The sequence below is a fragment of the Vulpes vulpes genome, chromosome 9 (genome assembly GCF_048418805.1).
Source record: "Vulpes vulpes isolate BD-2025 chromosome 9, VulVul3, whole genome shotgun sequence".
In the NCBI taxonomy this organism is placed as follows: domain Eukaryota; kingdom Metazoa; phylum Chordata; class Mammalia; order Carnivora; family Canidae; genus Vulpes; species Vulpes vulpes.
The window spans coordinates 106,201,082-106,219,770 of NC_132788.1; the positions used below are offsets into that span (position 1 = coordinate 106,201,082).

Below are 18,689 nucleotides of genomic sequence, written 5' to 3' on the forward strand. Positions count from 1 at the left end.
GTGCAAAGGGACGGCCAAAAAGGCAAAATTTTGGCAAGTGAGGGACGCGTGGGGTAACACGGAACAAGGAATGAACAGCAGAGGTGCGTGCCCAAGTGAGCCCGAGCGCGTGTGCCATGCGTGCTCACAAATGCACTGGAGTGCAAGGGAATGTGTGTGAGTGTGCCCATGTGTGCGGGGCACTGAACCGGGGGACGTCACCTGAGGACGCGTGTCAGGGAGCCCTTCCCCAAGGAGGTGCCATGGGGCCTGAGATGTCACGTGAGGCTGCCAGGAAGCACTCCAGGGATGGGAGACAAGGGTAAGTCCCCACTGCGTCCCAGGGCCAGGAGCCGCCGCTGAGGGCGCCGCTTTGGGGGCAGGAAGGCCCTCAAGGTGTGCTTCCACCCCAGAGACGGGCTTCGGGGGCCCCCCACCCCCGCCTCACTCCTAGCCACATACTTCTCGCTGTTGGCCAGGCGGCGGTACTCCCCGACCGTCATGGCCTTCTTCTGGATGTTGTACTGTGTGAAGAGGCCTGACTGGCCCGTCACCACCTGCTGGATCGGGGCTGGGATGACCACGTCGTCGATGTCATCGTACGTCTGCCTGGGCTTCCACTCCTTTGGGGGGATGATCTGCGAGACGAGAGGGGAGTCAGAGGCGCCCCCATATGGGACACGCCGCCCTCCCCCAGGAGACGGGCAGTAGCTTACTAGGACTGTGTCCGGGCCCCACACCGCAGAACACCAGGAGCCACCAGGGCACACTTTCTCAAACTCCCAGGTGACCCATGCGGGGCCACAGGCACTGCCCCCCATCGGGCCCTCTGAGCTCAGCGTGGGCTCAGAAAGCTGGGAGCGGTCCCCCCGGAACCCAGGGGCCAGCCCCCATGCACACGTGCATGATCACGAGGTGAGTAAACAGGTGGGCTGCACGGGGCTCCCACTCTCTTGCTTGGGCAGGTACTCTGCTGCTGCACCCCCCACCGCAGAAGATAGTGCTGTGAGCCTGGTTCAAGACCACCCGGGCCAGGCTGGGGGCCGAGACACCCACCAGGGCCAAGCACAGCTCTGGGTGCTGGGGGCAGGGTGGGAGGTACCAGAAAACAGAGACCCGTGAGGGGCTGCCGCCGTGGGAGCGAGCAGCTGCCAAGACTCCATAAGGGGCAAGGAAACAGCAGGCAGGGCACAAGGCCTAGGTGCAAAGACAGAAAAGGGCTGGTGCAGCACCAGAGGCAGGAGAGTAAGGATGCTACAAAGCCGAGGGGACAAGACCTGAGAAGGCCACCTCTGGCGACCACTGCACCCCCCCGCCCCTCGCCAGGAGAGACCCTGGAGGGCCTGCAGGCGGCAGGGGGGTGGGGGGGGAACTGGGTCTGTGCCCAGCTTACCAACTGGCCTCTGGCCCTCCCGCTTCCCCTCCTCTGCTGGGCATGGCCAGGGCCTCCCAGGTGCCAGGCTGGCTTCTATGACAGCCCTGGGGACCCCCACAGGCTGAGCTCTCCCAGGCCCCAGAAGGTGTCTGCAAACACCAGATCTCCCGCCAGGGCGCCCAGAGGCCACTCCACAGCTTTGGAAAGGGGAGCTAAACCAGCCTGTCTTCAGCATGTCATCCAAGACGGGGGAGGCCGAGACCTCACCCAGCTCAGGGCCAACGAGGGAAGACACCACCCCGATGCCCGAGTTTGTGGGCGGCTTCCAGAATGGCTGAAATTCATTTACCATCCCCAGGATTCCCCTCTACCCATCGGGGCAAGAATGTGTTTTGCTTGGCAACGAAAACAGTCTCTGGTTGTCAGTTACCAAACAGAAAGGTGCTGCCTCCACCAGCAGCACTCCTGGATTTACTGACAGAGCTAGCAACAGCAACAGGAAGAAGTCAGGGCTCCCACCCGGGGTGATCCTGCCCCCAGAGAACACTGGGCGATGTCTGGAGACAGCTGTGGCTGTCACGACTGGGGGCTCCTGGCACCGAGTGGGTGGGGCCAGGGATGCTACATGGGCTCCCTGGCGCCCAGGATGCCCCACGGGAACAGCCGCCTCACTGTCAGCAGTGCCCAGGCTGGGAACCCTGATTTCAGTTAAATGGGGACACGGCTGCTCAGTCAAGGCTCTTTCTGGGGCCATCCCCTCTCCCTGCTCTGCGGCCACAGCTGCAATAAGCAACATGGGGTCCCCACGGGTGCTACGAGGCCTCCTGACAATGGGGTGCTGGGGCCAGCCTGTCAGTCGGCGGTTTTCTCAGATTTCAAGTGAGAAATGTGAAGAGGCTGGTGACAAACTAACACACTCAAAACCCGAAATGCAAAAAAATATAAAGGAAAAGGGCCTGTGGTTCCAGCTTGGGAGCCGCTCTCACAGGGGAGAGGGTTGTGGGCCGAAGGGCTCTCTCACCACGTGGGCGGCACCTCCTCTTTACAGAGAAGCCCACCCTTCCTCCTGCGGGAAAAGGACTCTGGATCTGCCCCCACCTGTGTTCGCCAGGGGAGCAGGTGAGCTCACCCACCCAGTCCCATCAGAGGAAGCCCGTCCAGAAACCGCGGCTGTGAAATGAACCAAACACATCACTCCCAAATTTTTGGCTCCCTCCTGAGAGCCTTCGGCTCCTCTGCTCGCCTATCCCATCCCTCGCGGGCCCCGCTGCACAAAGACCTCTGACAACCAAGGAAGGGAGCTTCCGGCACGCCCTAAGCAGGTTCTGAAAAAGGCACGGGATGGAGAGCCACTTCCAGTGGGTCTAGGACCCCAAACCCTTGGGAAAATCAGCGTGCTGTAGCCTGACACCCTGGAATCTCTGCGAGGCCAGGGTCCAAAGGGAGGCTCTTGGGTGAACAACCTCTAGCAGGTATCGCCGGAAGACAGGTGAGCATCCTGACTCCTCCACTCGGCACCTGCTGGGCATGGCATGGCCTTGGACTGGCCCTCCTTCGAAGCTCCCCGAGGGGAAGCCTCAGCCAAGGCTGAGAGGGAGAGAAATGCCACACTCCTCGGGTGAAGGAGGCGGCGCCAGGCAGGTGGCTCCGGGTGGCTGAGCAGCTTCTGCCCCGACACCTCCCACCTTGGTTCCCAAAGCCATTTGCAGGCAGTGGGCCTGGTGGCTGGAGGAGGAGCCAGGGCACCACATGACAGTCCTCAGGGAAGCACCAAAGCACCCTGACCCCTCCCACGGGACCCAACGCCATGCCCTTCCTTGGCTCCCAACCACACCAGCGCTTCCCAAGCAGCCTGGGAAGGCTGGCGTGGGCCTGAGGGGGTGGGGGGCATGCACAGAGCAGCCAAGGAACAGGACAGGGGCTCCCCCACCTCCGGAGCCTCTTGTGTCTCCAGACCCTGGCCTTGGCTGGACCTGAATAGCCATCCACACCCAATTCCACTGGGCCCTACAGAGCTTTGGTGGGGGGTGAGGAATACAGCTCTGATGAAACTAGCCCTACCACCTCGCACTCGACACACAAAGAAGGGCGGTCAAGACCAGTGAGACCAGGGTGAGGGGCTGGCTCTGCAGAGCTGGCTCAAGCCAGCAGGACACCGTGTCCCTTCTCCAAACAGGCCGGCAGCCCTGAGAGGAGCAGGGGTGGCCAAGGCCTCATTCGGTGCTTCCCAAGCCCCGCTTGTCCCGTCGGAGCAGCAGGGAGGCTGCCCAGGGCCCTAAGGTCCCAGCACGCGGGCCCTGCCAGGTGTGAGAAGGGACGAGTGTGCACGCGTGGTCGGCGGGACTCTGCAATCACCAACATCTATGAGCCTGTGCGGAGGTGCAGGTGCGACTGAACCTGTGCCCGCCCCATGCTGCCCCTCCCTCCCCGCACACACAGGAGACCACCAGAAAGCAGCAAACAAAATCCCACTTAAGAAGCTGAAAAGGAGGGCGTGTGAGTGGCTCAGCCAGTGAAGCATCTGTCTTCGGCCCAAGTCATGATCTCGGGGGCCTGGGATGGAGCCCCACATTGGGCTCCCCACTCAGGGGGAGTCTCCATCTCCCTCTCCCTCTCCCTGCCCCACCGTGCTCATGCTCTCTCTCGCTCACTCTGTATCTCAAATAAACAAAATATAAAAAATAAAACAAAATCTTTAGGAAAAAAAAAAAGCTGAAAAGGAGCACACAGAACAAAAGGCGGAGGAAAAACAGACCCAGGAAACTCCTGCCTCAGGAAGCGTCCAGCCCAGTTTCCTTTGATCCAAATAAATCAGCAAAAAATGACTCCACTGGTGTGAGAGCTCCGAGCAGGAACGCTGGGGCTCAACGGAGAAGCACAGAGGCCGAGGAGACGAGCCGAGAGGAGCAGAGGCAGGCAGAGGCCTGGGGGACCGGCTCACGTGGACTCGGAGCCCGCGGCCACCATAGCACCGCGAACAGAAAGCTCCAGAACCAGCCAGGGCTGGGGGCCAGCCAGGAGAGTGGAGCCTCAGACAGTGAGACAGAAGGGCCGAGGGGGGATAAGAGCCGCGGGGCCTCAGGCCACCCCAGGCAGAGCCGAGCAGGACAGCACCTCGCGACACCTCCCAGCACCAGGGACACCCCGAGCCAGAAACAGAAGGGCGGCTGCGTCCCAGGCAAAGCAGAAGCAGGCCAACGACATGAGACACGGCAGAGGAGGGCCCCCCCTTCACCCTCCCAGAGCACCGGGGACCCCCCACAGCAGGGACCCTCAATGGGGCGGAACAGGCAAGAAACTGTCCCCCAACAATGGACGCAAGCTCGTTAGCCAGCCGGACAGAAAACTCAGAGGGGTTTTTTTGTTGTTTGTTTAAAGATTGTATTTATTTACTCATGAGAGAGGCAGAGACACAGGCAGAGGGAGAAGCAGGCTCCATGCAGGGAGCCCGACGTGAGACTCAATCCCAGGTCTCCAGGATCAGACCCTGGGCCGAAGGCAGATGCCCAACTGCTGAGCCACCCGGGCGTCCCCCAGCTGAAGGAGTTTAAAGGGAGAAGCAGGGACACCTGGGGGCTCAGAGGTTGAGCTTAGGGCGTGACCCCCGGGTCCTGGGATTGAGCCTCACTTCAGGCCCTCTGCTCAGTGGAAAGTCGGCTTCTCCCTGTGCCTCTCCCTCTGGATCTCCTGCCACTCGTGCAAGCGCACACACGTGCACACTCTCCCTGAAATAAATTAATAAAATCTTTAAAAATAAATAAAGGAAGCAGCAAAGCAAACAGGACAATGGGGGCTCTGGTTCCCGACTGTCCGCAGAGCAGGACTCTGTGTCCGTGCCAGCACGTGTGCGTGAACAAAACCAGGAGGGAGCGGCGGGAAGCAGAGGCAGCAAGCGGCCTGCCCGCCGAGCGTCCTTAGGGTGAGTTCACAGGCATGACCACAGCCCGGGCAGGGACAGCCAGGGCCTTTGATGCTCCTAACAAAACCATCCACACCAGGTAGGGGCAGGAAGGCAGGACACGCCCCTCCTCACCACCACCAGGCGGCAGCAAACTCAGCCGGGGGCCAAGTCCCGCCCGCAGCCTGCTTTTGTGCAGCCCTCGAGCCAAGAATGTGGGGTGTTGTGTTTTGTTTTTTTTTTTTTTCATTTTCAAATATGGTTAGGGAAAAAACAACAAAAGAAGAATGTTTTGGGACCAGTGAGAGTCCCAGGAAACGCACAGTTCAGCGTGTGTACTGGCACGCGGCCATGCCCACTGGCTCAAGGGTGTCATGGGTGACAGAGCTGAGTGGTGGGACAGAGACTACCCCGTCCGCAAAGCCAAAAACCCTTACTATCCAGCTCTTGGTGGAAAAAGTTCAGCGACCCCTCGGTTTAAAGAACAGACCACTGGGCAGCCCCAGTGGCCCAGCGGTTTAGCGCCGCCTTCAGCCCAGGGCGCGATCCTGGAGACCCGGGATGGAGTCCCCACGTCGGGTTCCCCGCGGGGAGCCTCCTTCTCCCTCTGCCTGTGTCTCTGCCTCTCTCTGCATGTCTCTAGTGAATAAATAAATAAAATCTTTTAAAAAGTAAATTAAAAAAAAAAGAACAGAAAACCAGGCACCTTAGGTAGTAACAAGACGGGCACACAGGCAGCCCGAGAACTCAGGACAAGCAGGTAACCAGCCTTCCAAACAATCGGGCGACCAGGGCCCTCGCGCAGGTTCCGTTTATAGTAAAAGCAACACGGGCTGTGCTTGTCTGTTTGCTGTCACCACATGCACACACGTCTGTGCACAGAAGTGACATGCCACGGAAGGAGACCCAGTTCACAGTGACCCGTCTCCCCGGAAGCCTTCCCCCGACTCCCAACACCCTCCCGCTGCCACGATGCCCTAGGCACCTGTGCCCCCAGGGCCTGGCCCCGGCCATCGGCTCATTCCTGCACACCAGGCCTACGACAGAGCGCGGCACACGGGAAGAACTCCGTAACGTGTGATGTCAATGACATCAGAGCAGCTCCGTGGACACAGTCGTGGGCCCGCCTTCAGACACTGCCACGCCAGGCCCGGGGTCCCGGGGCCCAAGGGGCCCGAGCCGGTGGAAAGCGGCGCTGGGCCCAGGGCATCACCCACCTTGGCCAGGCCCGCCCGGTGGGCTCCCTGGGACTCGATGTAGGCCACGTATTTGTTGAAGTCCTTAAATTCCTCCATGGTTGGGCGAAACGTCATGATTTTACAGCTCGGGTTCTGAGCCCCATGATCCTCAGACCCCATGGCTGCCGCGGAGAGGCTGTCACACCTGCGAGGGGAGGACAAGAGAGCGTGAGCGCGTCAGTGTCGCCACCGTCCCGGACACGCTAAAAATACCCGGGGCTCGGGAAGACAAAAGCAGGGGGCCGCGCAGTGAAGCTGGGGCCGGAGAGGAGCCTGGGAGCAGACTCCATCTCTCCCCACTGGCACAAAAAACCGAAATGACTGCAACTAATTAAAAACAGAGGCGCCCTAGTTCTCCGAGCCAACGCAATACTGGAAGCCGGAGCACTAATTTCAAACCAGGGGCCCTGAGAAATAAAAGCTTTCCTTATCGGGGACTTTTTATCTAGGTTCGCCGGCATCAGCTTCTACCCGATGCGTCTACTTCGGAGCCGGATACCCACACCGACAGCAGCCCGTGGCCGCTTCCGAAGGTGAGTGAGGCTGCGTGCGAGGGCGTCTTGCGCGGTGCGGTCCCCCGAGCAGCAGGAGAACCCTGCCCCGGGCCCTGGCCTGGCTGCTGCCGGCAGAACCCGGACACAGCTGAACGCTGGAGCGGCCCCCTCCTGTTCCAGGAGTTAATAAGGGGACCTGGTGAGGCAGTCGGTGGCCCACCCCAAGCAAGGAGGGACTTGGGGACCGACTCCAGGGCAGTGTCCCTATGGTCAGATTAAATTCTCCAAAACTGAAGATGGCCAGACTCCTCCACAATTTGGAAAAGGTCAGAACCCAAGTGCATACAGACCTGACAACCTGGAAGACAAGCAGCCGTCAAGTAAGCTGGGCGTCAAGTAAGCTGGGCGAAGAGAAAGGGGCAGGCAGTCCACCGTCCTGGACGGGCTTCCGGTCCCCCACACGCCGCAGCCTCCCCGGAGGCACTCCCCCGGGCGGGCGCTAGAGGGCAGCAGGAGCCCAGGAATCGCGCTAAGGCCGGCACTGTCTGCCGGGCAGGTTCTGGGAGCCCCAGGTACCCCTGCCAGGCCCTGCCCTCAGCACCCCATCCCCGCCTGGGGTGGCGGGGCAGGAACCAGGGGGACAGCGCCAAGGCCATGCGCTGATGGCAGACTACCCACCGGCGAGGGCCCCTGCGGGTCCTGACACGGGGAGTCCTCACTGTCCTGGGCTGGGACCCCACCGTGGCCCTCTGGCCCATGTGCACAGCAGTCCCAAGGCTTCTCCTTGAGGGGTAGCCACAAAGCCGGAGTGTGCATGGCAGGCCACAAAGGCCCGTGACAGCGTGTGACAGCAGCTCCGGGTGGATCACAGAAAACCCGAAGGAAAACACAGCTTCATAAAGGGAAGAAGGTTGTCACGAACCTCCCTCCAAAGCAGCAGGCACCACAGGAGCCGGGCCACAGCCAGGCTGCCCACCCGGAGGCTGCCCCAGCGGAGGCCGGACCAGCCCCTGGGAGTGACCACCATGCCATCCCAACCCAGCCCCCTGCAGCCAGGCCCCGGGACCCGCATCCCCGCCCAAGCCCCCAACCCACCTGCCCTCTCCCCTCCAGCCCAGATGCCACCACGTGGGACTCACTTATTGGCTCTGTGGCTGGCAACAGGACACTGGGGGGTCTGTCCTGGGGAGCTCATGGCCGGGGCAGGGGGATGGCCTTGACTCTGACTCCCCTGCAACGTTAGCGTGGACTGAGCTGGGCTGTCAGTTGTGGAGGGAGCCACCAAAGGGCAGGGTGGTGGGGAGACGTCCCCCAGGCAGGGACCTCAGATGAGACATGAGATACCAGCTCCAACTTGAGGAGGACAAGCCGCAGTTGGGGCTCATAGGCCTTCCTCCGCTCTCAGCCTACAGGCCAACCTACACTCCTGCTAGCCCCCCACACCCCGCCACCCCCACCAGCCTCCCACCGCCCTGCTCCCACCCCCCGCCCAGAATTTTCCATACCCACCACACAGTGTAGTGAGCCCTGGGGGGATGGATCCCACTGACCACCGATCCTTTGTGGATGAGCAACCCCGTCTGTGGCTGGACATGATCACCCTGGGGGCGGCCTCTGGTCCTAAGCCCGGGAGTTAATAAGGGGACCCGGTGAGGCAGTGGGTGGCCCACCCCAAGCAGGGAGGGGCGGCCCCTGGTCCTAAGCCCTCAGCCTGCCGTGGGCAGTGCCCAGGCTGGTTAGCCACGGGCGCATCAGCACTCAACAGTCCCCAGCCCTGTTGGATGTGACTGATGGGGTAACTTGTCCACTCAATGTGGTAATAAGCTCGTTGTGCGTAGCTCGCTCAGGCTACGGGGGAGATTGTGTGCCCAGGCCACACGCAGGTATGTGGCAGGGCCTGGTCCCCCGCCCAGCAGCTTCCATCCTTGACTTGGCTGGTCCCAGCCGGCTGGCTGCTTCTCCTCCCAGGCTAGCTCGCGGTAGCCTATGGGGGAGGGTGCACGGGCTCCTCGGAGCGCCTCAAGACAGGCTGCGTTGCTCCGAGGGGGGGCCGCCTCTGGCCTGTCCGCCACCCAGGAACAATGGTGAGAGGTGGCATTATGTGGTACGCCCGCCAGCTCCCCAGGACGAGCTTGTCCCAGGCAGAGCTGGGACAGCCCAGGGTCCTGCCCACACGAGCTCCCTCACACATCAAAACTCACGATGCGGAGATGAGCTTTCCATCTAGGAGGTGGAAAAAGCAGATGATAAGACAGCAGGTGGGTTTTTTGCACACGCGCAGCCGGCCAGACACGCTTTTTCTACTCCAACCACCAGCATCATCTAGATTCAGCTCGGCGGCAGATTATGTATGATTTTTCCTGTCTTATTTGTGCCTTTTGAAATGAAGGTTTTGAGTAGGTAAATATAAAGAAGAAAATTAAAATGGTTTATAATCCCAACACTCCATACCCTTGACACGTCTTTTGAAGGATGGCAAATAAAAATCATACGTGTACATACTTAAGAAATGAAAAAGGAATCTCACCGAACAGCAACCCTGGACCAACCTCCCAGTTTACTGGCAACACGGTGGGGGCAGAGGACCAAGCAAGAGCCCCCCACTCCCCCGCCAAGGGAATGTACAGGGCAGCCCAGAAAGACCAGGGTGCTCTTCACAGGTCTGTGCTGTGCCAAAAAGCGGGCACACTCACAATGTAATAATACAAAGATAAACATCCCAGTTAAAAAGTGGGCAAAGGACTAAACAGACATTTCTCCAAAGAAAATACACAGACGGCCAATAAGCACATGGAACGATGAGCCATCAGGGACACGCAAACCAGAGCCATGATGAGAGACGCTTCACCCCACCAGGACGGCCGTAATCAAAGACAGCGACCAGTGTTGGTGAGGATGTGGAGAAATTAGAACCCTGACACCCCGGGGGGAGACGGGGGGATGGAAAGTGAGGCGGCTGCTGAGGGAAAGAGTCTGGGGGTTCCTTAAAAAGTTACACATACTGGGCAGCCCGGGTGGCTCAGTGGTTTGGCGCCTGCCTTCAGCCCAGGGCGAGATCCTGGAGACCCAGGATCGAGTCCCGCGTTGGGCTCGCTGCAGGGAGGCTGCTTCTCCCTCTGCCTGTGTCTCTGCCTCTCTCTCTCTCTGTCTCATGAATAAATAAATGAAATCTTAAAAAAAAAAAAAAAAAGTTACACATAAAATTACCAGATAACCCAGCACTTCCACTCGCAGAGATATCCCCGAGAGGAATGAAAACATGCATCCGTGTTCACAGCAGCATTACCCACATGGCCAAAAAGGTGGAAACAACCCAAGTGTCCATCGATGATCAGATGCACACAGTGTGTCCATCCACACACAGGAGCGTCCCTCGGCCTCCAACAGGAGCGAGGTGGCCACACATGCTGCCCCGGGGATGGACCCTGAGCCCACAATACTCGGGGAGGGAACCAGACACAGGAGGCCTCGGAGCGGAGTGTAGCCCAGGCCAAGGACTGGGGTTTCCTTATGGGGCAATGGAAATGTTCTGAACCTGACTGTGGTGAGAGCCACATGACTCTGGGAATGCACTAGAGGCCATGGAACCGGAGGCGCTAGGTGGGCCAATCGTAGGTGTGAATCTAGCTCAGTGAGGCTGCTACCATCACCACCCCCTGCAGAGAGAGAGAGAGAGAGAGGTGGGTGGAGGGCGGCAAGAAGGAAAGGGGAAGAAAGTTCTGCCCCCAGAGACACGAGAGCAGGCTCTGCTCCAGTACAACAAGCCCAGAGACATCAGCGCCCTGCCCTGTGTGCGGAAGCAGCACAGGCTTCGTGGAGACATGTGGGGACAAGTGGGGAGATCTGAACAGGGCGGATGTCAGGTGACACCAGGAAACGGTGGTGCATGTTTAGGATGCCACTGTGTCCCTTAGGGGCGCGGCCGAGAGGCCTGTGATGCACTTTGTGATGCTTTGTTGGAACACACACACATGCGTGAATATGGCAAAAGTGAGCGCGACAGACATGAGGGCTCGCTGCGCACGGGGCCCCACCCACGTGGGCTCCCACTGAGGCTTGCACCCCAGCCCCACTGGCCCCCTGAACTGTGGCCATGCACACCCTCCCCTGGAGACCCCATTCTCTCCGTCTCCTGTGCCGGGAAGGGGAGGACCATCCCTCTGGGGAGAAAGGTGCGCTGCTGGGGGAACAAGGAGGGGATTTCACCTTCAACCAGCTGGATTTGTTTCCATTCCACAAAACAACACAAAATTCCCCACGCTCATCAGCCTCGAAGGCACAAAGCTGGCAGGAGTCACTCCCTGCACAGCCCTTGCAGACCCAGCACAGAGCTTCGAGCAGCCCACCCACCTGCCCTGGGGCATGGGGGTTGGGGATCCTCCTCCATCCGCCTGCCCTGGGGTATGGGTGCTGGGGATCCTCCTCTACCTGCCCGCCCTGAGGCACAGGTGTTGGGGATCCTCCTCCACCCGCCTGCCCTGGGGTACGGGTGCTGGGGATCCTCCTCTACCTGCCCGCCCTGGGGCACAGGTGTTGGGAATCCTCCTTTACCTGCCTGCCCTGGGGTATGGGTGCTGGGGATCCTCCTCCGCCTGCCGGCCCTGGGGCACGGGTGTTGGGGATCCTCCTTTACCTGCCTGACCTGGGGCACGGGTGTTGGGGATCCTCCTCCACCTGCCCGCCCTGGGGTACGGGTGCTGGGAATCCTTTACCTGCCTACCCTGGGGTACGGGTGCTGGGGCTCCTCCTCTACCCGCCTGCCCTGGGGCACGGGTGCTGGGGCTCCTCCTTGGCCGAGCAAATACCAGGGCTGGCCAGGAAACACAAGGTTGGCTGTAAGCTCTGGAGCCGGAAGAGCCACGTCGGGGACTGACACCAGCACAGAATGGCGAGCAGGAATCTCAGTCAGGTAAGGTCAGCGTAGTCACGTGACCGAGAGCACCAGGTGGCAGGGGTCCGTTTGGACAGAAATTTGATATTGAACATGAGTGGGGCACCAGTCACACGGAGGTCTGGGGCAAGAGAAAATTCTAGGCAGAGGGAAGGATCCTGGCAGCGGCAGGGAAGGGGTGAGTGGACGGCCAGGCGCAGCGGGGGCCACGGGGCGGGGCGTGTGCTGCGCTGGGTTGACCAGGAAGCCACCGGGAGTTTAGGGCAAGGACACAGATCCCATGTACATCCTGAAAAGGCCCCGCTGGCTGTGGGCAACAGACTACAGGCAGGGCTGGCCTCATGGGAGCAAGACCCCGGCAGTCAGCCCCGGCCCGGTCACCCCTAGCTTAACGCTCGGCTGTGGCCCTCTTGAATTTCTCACTTTTTTTTTTTTTTTAAGATTTCATTTATTTATTCATGAGAGTGACAGAGAGAGAGGCAGAGACACAGGCAGAGAGAGAAGCAGGCTCCATGTGGGGAGCCTGATGCGGGACTCGATCCCAGGATCATGACCCGACCCAAAGGGAGACATTTAGTCACCGACCCCCTCAGGGGCCCCAATTTCTTCCATTTTAGAATGAGGGGCATTGGGGTTTCACTTTGCCTGGGGCCCTGCAGGTTCTGCAGTCGGGCCTGGCTGCGGAGGGCCAGCGTGGGAGCCAGCAGGCAAGGGCAGATCTAGGGACAATAGCGATGAGAAGGAGAATGGATGCATTTTGAGGACAGAGGCAACAAAACTTGCCAAGAGTGAGGAAGGAGGAGCCGAGTGCAGGGACGGGGGAGATGGGGGGGCAGGGGCGAGGCAGGTGGGAGAGGTTGCTTTGGACAAGATTGTGGTGAGCAGTAGAATGCCCGCTCCCCAGACATCCATGTCCTAATGCCCGGGATCGACGGCTGTGCCCCCTTCCACGGCAAAAGGGATTTTGCAGGAGAGATGAATTAAGGACCCTGAGATGGGGATGATCCTGGATCCTCACAAAAGGGAGAGAGGAGAGACCCGACGTGGGGACAGAGGCTGGACGGATGCCAGGAAGCCACCCCAAGCCAGGGAAAGCGGGCAGTCCTCTGAAGCTGGAAAAAAATCACAAAAATCAGTTCTGCCCAGACATCTCCAGAAGGAGCCAATCAATGCCTTGATTTTAGCCGGGAGGCCTCACTCAGACTCCGTGGCCTCCCAGGAGTGGGAGAGAAAAGAGTCACCAGGTTCACAGCCATTGGTTCCAGCGGCCAGAGAAGCTCACACGAGATCAGGTGAGCGTGTCTCTGAGAAGCTCTTCAGGATTTCCGTGCATGTGACCCCCACCCGGCCCCGTGAGACCCCCTCGGCTTTGGGAGCCATGGCCACCTCACACGTGGGCCCGCTGGAGCCCTCCTCTCCTCGGCCTGCTCGATGTGCCACCACACGCTCGGCACACAGAAGGCGCAGGCCGGGGCCAGGCTGGGGGCTCCCGTCTCCCATCCTGGCCGCTCCCCCAGGCCCAAGCCAGGCCCCAACACGTGTGCGGAGACCGGGCGGCCCCTGAAGCCCCAGCCAGCTTGGGGGGCCCACTGGGTTTAGTCTTTAACAGGAAGGGCGGCCTCTTGGCGGGTTCCCTGGCTATGACCAACCTTGACCCAGCCCACAAAACCTCCAACAGGAGAAGAAAGCATCCCTCTCTCTGCTCCTCATTCTGAGCCTAAGAGCAGGCAACCGCACGTGCCAACGGGCACTGACGTTACCACTCCAAGGGGCTGAACTGCAAGCATGGCAATTACATCTCAATACAGCTATTGATTTTCTAAAGGTCATTTGTCTCCTGACTTGATGCCCTCCCAGCCGCCTGCAGCCCATCCACCACCTGGGGGCCCGGCTGTCCCGGGCCGCTGCAGGCAGCTCCTCCCACACCCGGAAGAGGAACAAGTCGGCCCAGGGATGTGTCACAAGAGCAGAGGCTCTGGGCCGGGCGACCGGCGCTGCCTGCTTGGGTCTGGGCCACTCTCCGGGTCATGATCACCTGGGCCCAGGGAAGCCCTCCTGGGCGGCTGCACTGCACTGTCACCTGACCCAGGAGGGGCAGGGACTTGTGCATGGGGTGGGGGTGGGGGGGGCGCAAAACCCTCTGAACTACTGGGGGGCGCTACACCCCCACAGCTGCCACCTCCCCAGCAGCAGAGGCTCTCCCTGCATCTAGACTCCAACCCTGGGCAGAAGCACCCCCCATCCTGAAAGTAGGGGTGCCCGAGCCACAAGGGCTGCCCCAGAGTGTGGGTGAGAAACACGGAGGGATGGGTCTCCCACAGCCAGGTGACAGCCAGGCCGGGGCTAGCACACACCCTGGGAACGAGGATCAGGGTCGAGATGACCGCCCCTGCCCAGCAGTCAGCCCGGTTTTCCAACAAGTGGGCTCAGAGACTGATGCTAAGGGGTTATGGGGCCCAATGGCAGACACTTTCCAGAAGCCACGTGGATGAACCTGCAGCACTGACGTTTCAATGTTCAGTAGGGCTGGAAAAGCACGTCCTCCGAGCAAATGCAGTCTTACACGGTTGACTGCGAGGCAAGTCTAACCCCGAGAACTGCCTCCCTCCACTCGTCTTCCCAAGTATGAGAGGCAGCGTGCCACCGAGTCTGAGAGTTCCCTGGGGACCCCGGGCCCTCTCGGTGAGGCCTCTCCCCTGCCCCAAAGGACACCTCTCCCCTCACTCTCCATCCCAGGCCCTCGCCATCACCTGCTCCTGCGGGTCCCTGTGCCAGGAGGTCTGGCTGTCGGAGGAAGCTCAAACCTCCCAGCCAGCCATGGGCTCCCGGCTCCCACCTCAGGAGAGCTTCTGGTGGCAAAGCACAGCTCCCAAGAGGGGGTGAGGGCAGAGGGGCCCCAGAACAGGATCAGGTCCCAGGAGGAGCCTCCGCGCCTTCACCAGGGATGGAGACAGAACAGAACCTACTGCGGAGGAGCGCCTGGGGGGGCTCAGGTCATGATCCCATGGTCCTGGGATGGAGCCCCACATCGGGTTTCCTGCCCAGCAGAGGGCCTGCTTCTCCCTCTCCCCTCTGCTGCTCCCTTGCTTGTGCTCTCTCTCTCTCAAATAAATAAATAATCTTAAAAAAAAAAAAAAAAACAAGAAAAAGAACCTACTGCAGAGGCGGCACAAGAGCCCCCCAACCGCCATCAGCCCATCCCCCATGGGCACCGTGTGCCATGAGCAGCTCCCCAAGGGCCAGATGCCCCCGCGGGTGGTCGGTGCACAGCAAAGACAGACAGACTTCGGGGGGTAAACCACCTGCCGCTCAGCTGCCCCCCGCAAACCCCGGAGTCACAGAACCCTCACCCTGCCTGCTGTCAGGCCCACGGCACCACAGCGGGGAGCTTCCTGTGCTGCCCCCCGAGCAGCAGCAGAACACGGGCCCAGGACAGCTCACAAGGGCGGGCGGGCGGGGGCCAGAAGTGCCCGGCACAGCCCAGGGAGGACACGGGCCCCAGAGACGATGCCAGACTTGATGGGGCTTGATCCCACAGGGCCGGCCGGCCTGGAATGGTCACGGAGACAGGACACAAAGCAGGCGGAGCGTCTCCCAGAGGCAGGAAGGCAGGAGGCCAGAGCCTAGAGAGAAATGCAAGGCCAAGGGCCGTGGGGAAGGCAGCTTAGCTGGCCAGGTTCTCGCGGCACCGAGGGGTGGTTGCCATGAGCAGCGGACTGATGACGAGCCTAAAAGCCCCAAGGAAGACTCACCCATAACCCTGTGCACTCAGGTCTCTGGTTGCTGCAACAAATTGCCACAAGCTTAATGGCTTAAAACATTGTAACTTTATTATCTTAATATTCTGGAGGCCAGAAGTCTGTCCTGGATTGCACGCACGCTGTGTTCTTTCTGGAGATTCCCTGTCCTCTCCGGCTTCCAGAGGCGCCGCCTCCCAGGCCCGCAGCCCCTCCTCCGTCCTCACGGCGGGTCTGGGACTCCCCCCCTCTGCCTCCCGCCCATCATGACCCTTGTATTGACACTGGGGCCCCAGATGATCCAGTAACATCTCCCGTCTCGGGGGCCTTAGCCTAATCCCACATGCAGAGTCCCTTTCACCACGCGAGGGAAGGCAGCCAGTCACGTGTTCCCGGGAGCGGGACGTGGGCACCTTCGGGGAGCACTATTCAGTCTACTCCAAGTGCCATGTGAAAAATCCATCAAGCAGAGAAAGAAGAAACAGTCACCACATCCCTCCAACCTGGAGACTGCTGCTGCGTGGCACATCTCGGGAACAGGAGCCCATCTGCCTACGCTCACTCAGACAGAAGCACTTTCTAGAAAATGGGAAATGCAACAGAGCTATAAACGAGTCTGCAACTCCTGTTTTCCCCGCAATCTAAACAGTCGTGGAGGGACGCCTCGGGGGGGCTCAGCGGTTGAGCGTCTGCCTTCAGCTCAGGGCGTGACCCCCCGAGGTCCTGGGATCGAGTCCCACATAGGGCTTCCCGCATCAGGCTTCCCACAGGGAGCCTGTTTCTCCTTCTGCCTGTGTCTTGACCTCTCTCTTTCTCTCATAAATAAATTTTAAAAATAAAAAATAAACAGACATGGACATGGGGCGCCTGGGGGACTCTGTCAGTGAAGCATCTGCCTTGGGCTCAGGTCATGATCCCAGGGTCCTGGGATCAAGGCCCACATTGGGCTCCCTGCTCTGCGGGGAATCCGCTTCTACCTCTACTGCTGCCCCTTCCCTCTGCTCGTTATCTCTTATAAATAAACAAAATATTTAAAAAATAATAAAATAAATAGACGTGGACACTGCCCTGAGCCCCAGAGGGGAAGAGCCACCCTTCTCAAGCCACAGTGTCAGATTCACTGGGGACAATCGGGGGCTGGGGGCCATGGAAGCAGAAGCTTTATCTGGATGTTTGACTCCCACAAACCACCTTGCCCTGCAACTTCACATCAGTGCTGGGGGGGCCTGGGTGCGATGGGGGCTGTCCAGAGCCCTCGCTCACGGCCGGGGTGGGACGGGAATGGGACGGCCACTGAGGGAGCAGCACGGCAGTAAATCAGAAGGTTAAGCACAAAGGGACCCCATGGCTCAGCAATTCCACGTGAGGTGTCCACCCAAGGAAAGCAAAACCTACATCCGCACAGAAACGTGTAGGTGAATGTTCATAGCAGCATCATTCACAATATCCCCAAAGTGCAAAGAACCTAAGAATCCATTGGGATGAACGGCTACACACAGCGTGTCCCTCACCCATGGGCACGTCCCTTGGCCACAAGCAGGAGCAAGGCGCCCACACACCACCCAAGCCCATGATGCTCAGGGAGGGAACCAGACACAGGAGGCCCCACGGTTTGTGAGTCCATGTGTGTGACATGTCCAGGATGGGCTCGTCCACACACAGGGAGGGGACTCGTGGGGGCTGGGGGAGGGGGAGCGACTGTTCAATGTACATTATATTACAAGCTGGGATTCTTCTCGGGTTGATAAAATATTCTGGAATTAGGTGGTGGTGACGGTTGCGTATCTCTGCAAACATACTAAAAATCACCAAACCGTACACTTGAAAGGGTGGCTGCTACGGTATGTGAATTATGTCTGCATAAGAATGAATTTTTTTTACAAAGTCCACAGCAGCCTACTGGGCAACTGCCAGACCACAGTGAACCGGTCTGGTTTGTCTCAAGGACTCTGATCTCCTTGAACGCCCCAGGCCTCTTGGAGAAGGAGCCGGGAGCGTCATTCGCGTCTCATTCGCGTCTCCCTCCTCCGCCAGAGAACCTTCTCTCACCTTCCAGTCGGGGCACTCAGTCTCTTCAGCCGTAAAATGGGCTGAGCGAGGGAGAGGACAGGCCGGGATGACTGCAGTGAGGGACCACTAGCGGTAAGTCTAGCCCCACAGGGCAAGCTGCGCACACAGAACACGTCACACTGATCCGGGTACAAAGAGAAGAGCCAGGCTTTAGAGATCTGCTTGTCTTACAACAAAGCACAAGCTTTAAGGGTAAAAGCCACGTCTTAAGAGACACAGAACAGACCATTTCCAAACCATCCGGCCCCAGCAAGCAACACACTAACCAAGGCCAAGGGTGGCACACGTTTTCTGTACAGGACCACACAGCAAACACCCTCGCCTCGGCAGGTCACACAGCCTCTGTCACAACCGCGCGTTCAAGTCTACACTGTGAGGAGGAAGCAGACAGAGATGACACGACCACGAGTGCTATGCGCTAATCAAACTTTACTTACACAACAGGCAGTGGGCAAGACTGGTCTGGGCCGCTGTTTGCTGACCCCAGAACCAGGTACCTGAAGTCCACCCCTTAAGAAACGAGCCCTTTCCTGCACCCCTCCTACAGGGGCACCTGAGTTCCACTGCCCATCTCCCTGAGTTCCTCAATCAGAACAGAAAAAGCCACCATCCTGCCCACGCGTGGCCCAGTTAGCCCTGTGGCCTTGGAGACCATGAGGTAGCCTTTCTCAGGCCACCAGGAACAGCCAACGTGGAATGGCCAGAGAGCACAGGGGACCCATCCCTCACTGACCAGCCCTCCCCTCAGGTCACCCCCCCCCCCCCCGCACCCCTGCTCCTGCTCCATGGAAGTGAGCCAGGAGGTGAGTGGCTTGTGCCCCCTCTTCTCACGAGCCATAGCCTTGGACCATCAGAGGCCACCTCTTTAAAAACCCTCTGTCCCTGGTTTATTAGAGAGGGAAGTGGACAGCCCAGAGTTGAAACCAGAGCAGGTGGGCAATGGGATTCTTTTAAAGGTATTTTAAAAAGAATTCTCCATTTTTAGAGATGCCCCAACTCCACTCGAA

General features: G+C 59.6%; 1 protein-coding gene across 1 annotated transcript in view; it reads right to left on the bottom strand.

Annotated features, from left to right (window-relative positions):
• Positions 1 to 18,689, bottom strand: part of KDM4B (lysine demethylase 4B) — a 137,044-nt gene that overhangs the window by 80,711 nt on the left and 37,644 nt on the right. Inside the window, 2 exon segments of the mRNA XM_072721702.1 lie at positions 442 to 617; positions 6,470 to 6,635. Coding sequence (XP_072577803.1) covers positions 442 to 617; positions 6,470 to 6,610 — 317 coding nt within the window. The 5' untranslated portion in view covers positions 6,611 to 6,635.